The 8,709-nt window shown below is 38.1% G+C and overlaps 4 protein-coding genes across 4 annotated transcripts in view; 2 read left to right on the top strand and 2 right to left on the bottom strand.

Annotated features, from left to right (window-relative positions):
• On the bottom strand, positions 1,121 to 2,862 carry LOC104783173 (ATG8-interacting protein 1). Its single transcript, XM_010508290.1, has 3 exons — positions 2,680 to 2,862; positions 1,614 to 2,344; positions 1,121 to 1,498 (listed from the first exon to the last, which is right to left on the bottom strand). Exons 2-3 carry the CDS (start codon positions 2,307 to 2,309, stop codon positions 1,394 to 1,396), a joined length of 801 nt encoding a protein of 266 aa, XP_010506592.1. The 5' UTR covers positions 2,310 to 2,344; positions 2,680 to 2,862; the 3' UTR covers positions 1,121 to 1,393.
• Positions 2,962 to 5,134, top strand: LOC104783176. The gene is made up of 9 exons (XM_010508292.1): positions 2,962 to 3,178; positions 3,341 to 3,421; positions 3,529 to 3,618; positions 3,717 to 3,883; positions 4,054 to 4,123; positions 4,217 to 4,295; positions 4,577 to 4,640; positions 4,746 to 4,822; positions 4,905 to 5,134. Exons 1-9 carry the CDS (start codon positions 3,101 to 3,103, stop codon positions 5,003 to 5,005), a joined length of 807 nt encoding a protein of 268 aa, XP_010506594.1. The 5' UTR covers positions 2,962 to 3,100; the 3' UTR covers positions 5,006 to 5,134.
• Positions 5,024 to 6,194, bottom strand: LOC104783174. The gene is made up of 3 exons (XM_010508291.2): positions 5,715 to 6,194; positions 5,455 to 5,583; positions 5,024 to 5,352 (listed from the first exon to the last, which is right to left on the bottom strand). Exons 1-3 carry the CDS (start codon positions 6,033 to 6,035, stop codon positions 5,170 to 5,172), a joined length of 633 nt encoding a protein of 210 aa, XP_010506593.1. The 5' UTR covers positions 6,036 to 6,194; the 3' UTR covers positions 5,024 to 5,169.
• LOC104784436 (ATP-dependent helicase BRM) overlaps positions 7,027 to 8,709 on the top strand; it is an 11,932-nt gene continuing 10,249 nt past the window's right edge. Inside the window, exons 1-2 of the mRNA XM_010509462.1 lie at positions 7,027 to 7,725; positions 8,035 to 8,700. Of these exons, the coding sequence (XP_010507764.1) occupies positions 7,567 to 7,725; positions 8,035 to 8,700 (825 nt within the window). The 5' untranslated portion in view covers positions 7,027 to 7,566. The remainder of the gene's footprint in view (positions 7,726 to 8,034; positions 8,701 to 8,709) is intronic.

Raw genomic sequence — 8,709 nt, forward strand, 5'->3', positions numbered from 1 at the left:
AACATATGTTCGTGTAATTTTGTGGTTAACTATGCAACATTTAAGTTGAAACTTTAGAGAAAGGACAAATCGACAGAGAATATAAGTTATCTAATTAGGTTACCTTCCCATCAACGGCAAAGAAAACATACTTTTATAGACCGCATAAATAATAATATTTTTGCTTACAATTAATTATCAGATTTAAGATATGAATCTGACAGTTACGTACGGGGAAGTTACATAAGTAATAAACAATAAAATAGTTAGATTAGGTTAGGTATTAATATCAAGTACTCCCATGCACTATTTGATTTCTTTTTTACATGAAGGAATTCTTGATAGTTGATAGTTATAATTTTTTTTTTTTTTGTGTTTTGGAATAAATGCTATGATGACTTAATATGACTAGAAAATCTTTTCGAAATGGCACATTAATGGTAATGAGTTTTTAACCTTTTTTATGGTTACCAGAGTCTTAGAAACAAACTTAACCGATCAAGTAAAGTAATAAACACAATTGAAATCATTAGATTTCGTGGGTTGTCCCACATGAAACTCGTCATTTAGGTGAAACAAATTGGTCACTTAACTTGTCTCATTTTGCATTTAAGACCATATACAGGATTTTTCTATAAAAAATACTAAAAAACCATATTGAAAAGTAGCTAAAATAATGAATGAATCATTATGATAGTTAGTTACCCCGTCACTTTATCCACATGGTAATTAATACTAGTAATCCAGACAACACTCAACTACTCTGGTCTCTGGAGGCTAACAATTCATACGCACATCATCACATGCTTACTTAATTATCTTTCATTATTGGTTCTGGTTGATTCGTTTATTACCGAAACAAATAAGAACGACGGAATTTTACTTTGGACTACAGTGAGACGCTGACGCATGCTAAAGCCCGGTTCTGTATCGGCGTAACAATGGTTTTTTTGGCTAGTCATAAAATGATTTTGTGATTTCAGCAGCATTTTTACCATTTTTATGAAATGGCAATTTATATTTCTTTACTAGTAGTGTACGATTCCGTCAGCTCTACTGCAAATCAGAACGTCTGTGCAATAAATATTTCCCCTATTATAGTCATCATATAATGGAACTGAATAGAAATAGACAATTACCAAAACAAAACAAAAAAATCATAAAAGTGTGTATATATTTCCAGTTTCCACACTATCACAAGCGCTTGACACCTAACGAGAAAGCTTTGTATTGTAAGAAGGCATTTGGATCTCCATTCTAATGATACAAGATAATGAAGCAACCTAGGCTCTCAAGAAAGCAAGATGCTTTTGAAAATCAGGCACTCATGAAAATCAACACCAAGTTTTGTAGTTACCTATGCTCTTGTGAGATACAAATGGTAAATTGGCCTTTTTGTATCATACTTCCGTCTCTAGATCTCACTGGAGGGGCCACTCCTCACGAGAGCAGCTTGTGGGTTACTTCTCACAATCACATCTTTCAAGCGAGAGAGAGGTTCGAGTAGTCTGCTCAGCTTCTGTGTGGGAACAAAAACATACAAGCGTCGTCAATGAATGGCTTTTGTTGGTTACCACTTGTAAAAACATTATGATTCTTGACAGAAGTTTTTTCGTTTATAGATGATTAATTACCTCACCACTGATGCTTGATTGCCACTTGAGTTGCAAAACCTGCCACCTCTCTTGTTGCCAGCGTTGACCAAGAACTACGAGTCCTGTGACCGCAGCGGCAAAGAATAAGGACCAAATCGCATTTGCTTCTCTTGTGCCTGAATAGATAGATATAGCTCTCCTTCTCCACCAAGCTTCACAAGGAAGGTTGTCTGTTGATTTTTTGGCATCATCCTTTTCGCCCTCGGCATCAGAATGGAGATCTAAGTTCCCTTCTGCGTACTCATTCGCCTCGGCATCAAGTAACCCGTGTTCGTACATGGCTGATTCACTTCCGACTGAATCCATGTATCTAGAAGAGCCAAGCGCAGATTCACCATAGATACTCTGTTGGTTGTCTCCAGCTTCATAATGAAACTGATCAGACAATCCCTGACCTCGCAGCAACAAGTCTTGGCCATCCTTTCCTTGGTCCTCCTCGAATAAATGTTCATCAATGGGTAAATTCTCATGCTCGCTAGGTGGGAATACAAAGTGTTCAGACATGTACAGATCACGTGAAGTCTCTGCTCCATAGTAAGCATCATACTTGCGAACATCTCTTGATTCAACGTTAAACGGACCAGGAGAAGCAGCGTAAGCTGATGAAGTAAGCGAGACGACTTCCCATTCATTGCCACGAGGAGGATGCTCCTCATGATCCTCTTTGTTAGCCATCCTCAACCAAAAGAATCTCCAATGATCCAATAAAACTGAAAAAAAAAAAAAAACCTTTTTTTGGTTAATTGCCACAAAACAAACATAGATTCTCTAACACATCTTCAATTGCAAAATCAGTAATGCAGACAAACGAAATACACGAGCAATTCTAAGGATTTGAATTTTGGAACCAATCAATGTAAGAAAACATCAGAACCAGACGCAAACCAATTCAATTCCTTGACTACTTCGTTCAATCAATCTAAGATACAAAATCATCTCTTTTACACAACTAAACTCAAATCGAGGTATTACTAAAACCTAAGTGGACAAAATCAAACAACAATTGAGAAAGGAGAAAGCAATAATGGTTAATCAGGAAATATACCTATGAAGAGACGATACGAATAGGAAGGAAGGGGATCCGGGAGAGAGATTGATGATGAGATTTCTATATCTTCCAAGAAGAGAGACTTGAGAATCTCTGGGAAGAGATCAGCAATTATTTTGATACCGGCGATACCGGTTCTTAGGTCGGCTGAATTGACGGTGCGACCGGCTGCAGGAGGTAATCGATTGGGTACGTCACCGATAATAACAGGTCTCTTTACATATATATATATATGCGTGTGGATTGACGCAAACGCAACGCAACGCGAAAAAATATGCGATTTTTATAAAACGTCATAAACACGTGGCTTATTGTGATTGGCTCTGGAGAGAGTGTGAGTAAAACAAACATTCATCGTCTCTAATGTGTGGCAGCTGCTTGAATTGAAAACTAGTGTGGGAGAAGGAGAAAGAGGAGAATGGGAGATCTCTATGCTTTGGACTTCGATGGAGTTCTCTGTGATAGTTGTGGTGAAAGCTCTCTATCTGCTGTTAAGGTTCTTTAATAATCATATCAAATCTACTCTCTTAGCTTTTCATCTCTGAAACTCGTGTGGATTATTTTAGAAACATCTGATTCTGATTTTGAAAAATTGGAACTTTAGTTATTGTTTGAGCAGCATCCCCGTTGATATGTTCCGTGTTGTTTATATATATAGGCTGCGAAAGTGAGATGGCCTGCTTTGTTCCAAGGAGTTGATTCCGCTTTAGAGGAATGGATCGTCGATCAGATGCATACCGTAATTTACTTTCTCCCTTAATCCTAAAGTGTTGTTGGTATCTGAATTAGTTAAAATTAAGATTCTTTTCTAGTTCAGTGTGATGGTTCAAGAGTTGGTGTTTGTAGGTGAGACCTGTGGTGGAAACTGGCTATGAGACTCTTCTACTTGTGCGACTGTTACTGGAGACGAAGATACCCTCTATCCGAAAGTCTACAGTGAGTGAATCAGAATATTCTTTACTAGATTTAGCTTGGATTAAGAGTATTTTTGTATTTTAGTATTTGTAGATTATGCATTGCACTTGTTTATTAAGGTTGCAGAGGGATTAACTGTTGATGGGATATTGGAGAGCTGGGCAAAGATTAAGCCTGTAATCATGGAAGCTTGGGATGAAGATAAAGATGCTTTGATCGATTTGTTTGGCAAAGTTCGAGACGATTGGATGAACGAGGACTTGACAACTTGGATCGGTGCCAATAGGTATATTGTACATCAAATCCTNATGTCTTCAACATCAAATCCTACTAGACAAAACAAGTTTGAGACTGATATTGTACAAACAGTAAAGGGTTTCATATAGTCAAACTAACATATTATCTAGCACATTGACCTTCATCATAGCTTTAATATATATAGTCTGCTATATGCAGATTCTATCCAGGAGTTTCAGATGCACTCAAATTTGCCAGCTCAAAGATTTACATTGTTACCACGAAACAGGTGCAGTAGTAATGATTCCATTCCAATTCAAATTGTCTCGTCTGTCCCTATCATGAGCTGAACTTTTTAAAGTATGGATGGGAAAAATTGCAGGGCCGCTTTGCAGAAGCATTACTGCGTGAAATAGCAGGTGTGATCATACCATCGGAAAGGATNGACTCATCGGAAAAAGAAAAAGCTTTCCTTGTTTTTTATTGTATTCTACGTTTTTTAAGCGAAATTCATAAACCAAACTTGTCAAAGAAATTTCTAATAAGATTCAGTAAAAGAGTTGAACTTTCAGTACTAGCCAAGATAAAAGCTTTATGTGACCACCTATAATTCATCCTTGGTAAGATCATTATTNTAGTATCATTATGAGGTCCACCAAATAAACGTTGATCTTGTTTCTTATCCAGATTTTACCCTTAAGCTAGCTTTTCTTTTTTTCTTTTTCTGTCTGATATCTCAACAGGCCAAAGGTGGAAGTGCTAAAGCTTCTTCAAAATAAACCAGAACATCAGGGCCTGATGCTGCAGTAACTTCCATTACATATATTTATCACTAATTCTTCTCTCTACATGACTTGGTGGTAATAGTAACCATTAGTTTACAATCCTATGGATTGTTTTGATTTGGCCAGCTTCGTGGAAGACAGACTTGCAACGCTGAAGAATGTCATCAAAGAGCCTGAATTAGACAAATGGAATTTATACCTAGGTGGACTCTTCCCTCTCCCATACCATCTCTTCTGATTCTCCTTACTGGTTATTCTAACAAAAAAAAACTTGCCTCAAAACAGGAAACTGGGGCTACAACACTGAGAAAGAGAGAGCAGAAGCAGCAAGCATTCCCAGGATTCAGGTTATTGAGCTCTCCACATTTAGCAACAAGCTTAAATGAGTGCAGACTCATCGGAAAAAGAAAAAGCTTTCCTTGTTTTTTATTGTATTCTACGTTTTTTAAGCGAAATTCATAAACCAAACTTGTCAAAGAAATTTCTAATAAGATTCAGTAAAAGAGTTGAACTTTCAGTACTAGCCAAGATAAAAGCTTTATGTGACCACCTATAATTCATCCTTGGTAAGATCATTATTGTTACTATCACCACCTTCATCATCATCTTTCCTTTCATCAGCTTGAAGTTTGTCAACAACATCTTCAAGTGGAGGATCTCCAGGTCTTCTAAACTCTTGCTTCCCTATCTTAACCTCATACGCTTCTTCTTGGCTCAGCACGAACTCCGTTAGCTTATTGAAAATTCACCAAGAAAGAGATTAATCGTGATGTCAGATAAATCCCGATTAATCTACTAAACAACAAAGTTTCAGCATTTGGATGGCGCATTTTACCTCAGTCACTAGCTTCCCATTTTGCATGTTGAACATCAGGGTGCTTCGATCTACAGCCATGAATCTGACTCCTATCCCTCCTGTTCTCAAAACTTTTGTCCATTTCATAGCAATTTCAATCACCATATCCTGAGATTGAATCAATATAAAAAACAAATCACGATTCAGAGAAATTATGAACAGTAAAGTATCTCGTCTGAGACTTATATAACTTAAGGACACAAATTCACGATTCAATTTGGGATTTTTTTTTGGTTTACCTTGGTACGGGGGACGCCTAACCGGAGCTTGACGAATCCGACGACCGGTCCAAAAGTCCGTTTAGCCATCTCCTCTTGGATCTGATCGAATCCCAATTTGGAAAAATCCGGAGGCGGATCAAACTCCGGGGTGGTTACTTGCTTCCCCCACTCTTTCCATGAATCGTCTTCTTCATTGTCTTCAACGTCGTCTAGATCGTCGGAGATCTCGATCCGTCGCTTTCCTGCCTCGGCGATCTGGACGAATCCGGAGAAACTCGAGATGAGAAGAAGAAGGAGGCCAAAAAGTGGAATCAGAGAAGAGGAAGAACGAACGATCATCTTCAAGGTTAACAACAACAACAACAACAACAACAGACGAAGTAAGACGGTATTTCTAAATCAGTAAGCTTTTGCAAAAAAACTCACAAGTCTCTCAAACCATAATAATGTGATTCTTTTTTTGTTTGCTTGTTTTGTGGGAAAATTATTTAAACGACATTAAAACTGAACTCGTTCAAAATATCAAAAACTGTGCGCCGTTATAGTCTCTTATAAAAGAACTGCGTGCCGAAATTAATATTGACGTAAAGATGAAAACGACACAAGCTGTACCATAAATAAAACAGAGTAATTTATCTCTTGAAGGTCTAATCTATAGCTAGACAAGAGGTAAAAATAATGAAGTAAAAATCAGAACTGGAACCAAATACACTGAATGGTTGATGATTTGTGTAGAACCAAGGATTCTCACAATGAATTTAGAGAAACAAATTCACTTAACAATCTCTCTCAAAAACTAGATTTAAAGTTTGAATTGAAATCTCTTAAAGAACAAGGTAAGTTTTCTCTCAAAAACAATAGGGTTTTTTTGTATTGATTTTTTGTATGCTTTGTATAGGGGACAAACCTCCCTATTTATATAGGGATATTTAGATTACAAGATAAGTAAAACTTTCTTAAATCAAGTGCTAAAAATAAAACAAACATCAGCATAATTTTGAAATTCAGGTTTGTTTTCTTTTTTAATATTACCCAATTACAGAAGAAAAAAAGAAATATATGAAATAACGAAATGTAAAATTTACATGGAAAAAAAAAAATAAAAAAAAAGTAAGTAATCCCATTTGATAAGTAATGGGAAAACGACACGTGTATGATCGTGATTAGTGGGAAGAAGGGTACTTAGTTTGTAATAAAAAGTGAAAACCGAGGTTAAACCTCGTGGAAACGCATTTTCCGTGTTCCAACTGTATCGAGAGGATTGGGACCCACATTCGAAAATAAAATAAAGTGAAAAACACATTAATAAAAAAATAGTAATAGCCTCTCTCTCTCAACCTTCTCCCAAAAAAAAAAAAAAAAAAAAGGGAAGTAACGAAAGCCAGCTAGGGTTTGACTGCGAGAAATTTCTGATCTGCGTGAATTTCTCGAGAGAGAGAGAGAGAAAGGAATCGATCATCGATTCCGTGGATATCGTTTCCCTCCCTTTTTATTTTTATTTTTATTTTCGTATTTTTAATCTCTCAATCTCTTCTCAAAGGGATCTGAGTTTATACCGTTGCATCCCGCATCTCCCGTTTCAGATTTACCCCAAATTCGATGCAAATCTAGAAGATAGAGAGAGAGAGAAAGGTGTGTGTGTGCGCGCAACAACGACGACTCAGTGTCGAAAGTTCTATTTGAGGAACCTTTTTTATCTTTGCCGAGGGTGGGCGCTTCCTGTCCGATTTTTTTCTTTTTTATTTTATTTTTGGAGGGATTTATTGGGTAAGGTTTTTGAAAACCTTTTTTGTCTTCTTCTTCTCCCTCTAGCTTCGTTGAATTTGGGTTTAATTGTTTCCTAGTGTATCGACTGTTAGATTCATCAACGATGCAATCTGGAGCCAGTGGCGGAGGGCCCGCTCGTAATCCGGGCATGGGTCCGGCTGGTCGGACTGCCTCCACCTCATCCGCTGCCTCTCCTTCTTCTTCTTCTTCATCTGTCCAACAGCAACAACAGCAACAGCAGCAGCAGCTGGCTTCTAGGCAGGTAAAGGATTCTTTAACTTTTAAGTCTGTGTGTGGTTCCTTAGTACTAACTAGTAGGGATCAAATGCTTCTTTTGCATTTGCCATTGTTTTTTTTTTTTTTTTTTTTTTNTTTTGTCTCTTAAACTTGCGGTTATTCAATTTTAGTGTGGAAAAAGGAAAGTAACCAATTCTGTGGGTAGTATATTGTGTAATAGTAGCCTCTTAGGAGGGTAGCTGTATTCTTCGTTTACACACGAATTGTTGCTCTGAATCGTGGAGTCTGTTTCACTTGATTGTTACTAATAATGATCGTGCTTCTAATATAGCAGCAGCTGAGAAACTCAGACGCAAATGAAAACATGTTTGCATATCATGCTGGTGGGGTTCAGGGAATGGTGGGAGGTGCCAACTTTGCTTCTTCTCCTGGCTCTATGCAAATGCCTCAGCAGTCTAGGAAGTTCTTTGAGTCTTCTCAACAACAACAACCACAACCACAGGGTTCTTCCCAAGAGGGCCAGCAAAGTTTAAATCCTATGCAGCAAGCGTATTATCAGTTTGCTATGGCTCAGCAACAAAAAGCACATCAGCAAGCTAGGATGGGAATGATGGGTTCATCAAGTGTGGGAAAGGATCAAGATGCACGGATGGGAATGTTGAATATGCAAGACTTGAATCCCATGCAGGCTTCTACTCAGCCCCAGGCCTCGTCGTCTAAGCCTTCCGGCGACCAGTTTTCTCGCGGTGAAAGGCAGATGGAATCAGGTTCTCAGCAAAGGAACGAATCAAAATCTCATCCCCAGCAGCAGGTGGGTACTGGACAACTAGCGCCTGGAAATATGATAAGGCCAATGCAGGCACCACCGGCTCAACAGGTTGTCAATAACATGTCAAACAACCAGCTCGCACTTACACAACAGTGGCAGGCAATGCAGGCATGGGCGCGTGAGCGTAATATCGATCTCTCACATCCTGCCAACGCCAGCCAAATGAATCACATCCTTCAG

The sequence above is a fragment of the Camelina sativa genome, chromosome 4, assembly GCF_000633955.1.
Source record: "Camelina sativa cultivar DH55 chromosome 4, Cs, whole genome shotgun sequence".
Classification (NCBI taxonomy): domain Eukaryota; kingdom Viridiplantae; phylum Streptophyta; class Magnoliopsida; order Brassicales; family Brassicaceae; genus Camelina; species Camelina sativa.

What these genes read in the sequence shown, in the direction of transcription:
- LOC104783173 (XM_010508290.1), bottom strand. Translation starts at nt 2,309, where the DNA reads ATGGCTAACAAAGAGGATCATGAGGAGCATCCTCCTCGTGGCAATGAA. An exon ending in AATCAAGCATCAGTGGTGAG is followed by an intron (nt 1,499 to 1,613) that starts GTAATTAATCAT and finishes GTTCCCACACAG; the next exon opens with AAGCTGAGCAGACTACTCGA.
- LOC104783174 (XM_010508291.2), bottom strand. Translation starts at nt 6,035, where the DNA reads ATGATCGTTCGTTCTTCCTCTTCTCTGATTCCACTTTTTGGCCTCCTT. An exon ending in TAGGCGTCCCCCGTACCAAG is followed by an intron (nt 5,584 to 5,714) that starts GTAAACCAAAAA and finishes ATTCAATCTCAG; the next exon opens with GATATGGTGATTGAAATTGC. An exon ending in ATGGGAAGCTAGTGACTGAG is followed by an intron (nt 5,353 to 5,454) that starts GTAAAATGCGCC and finishes ATTTTCAATAAG; the next exon opens with CTAACGGAGTTCGTGCTGAG.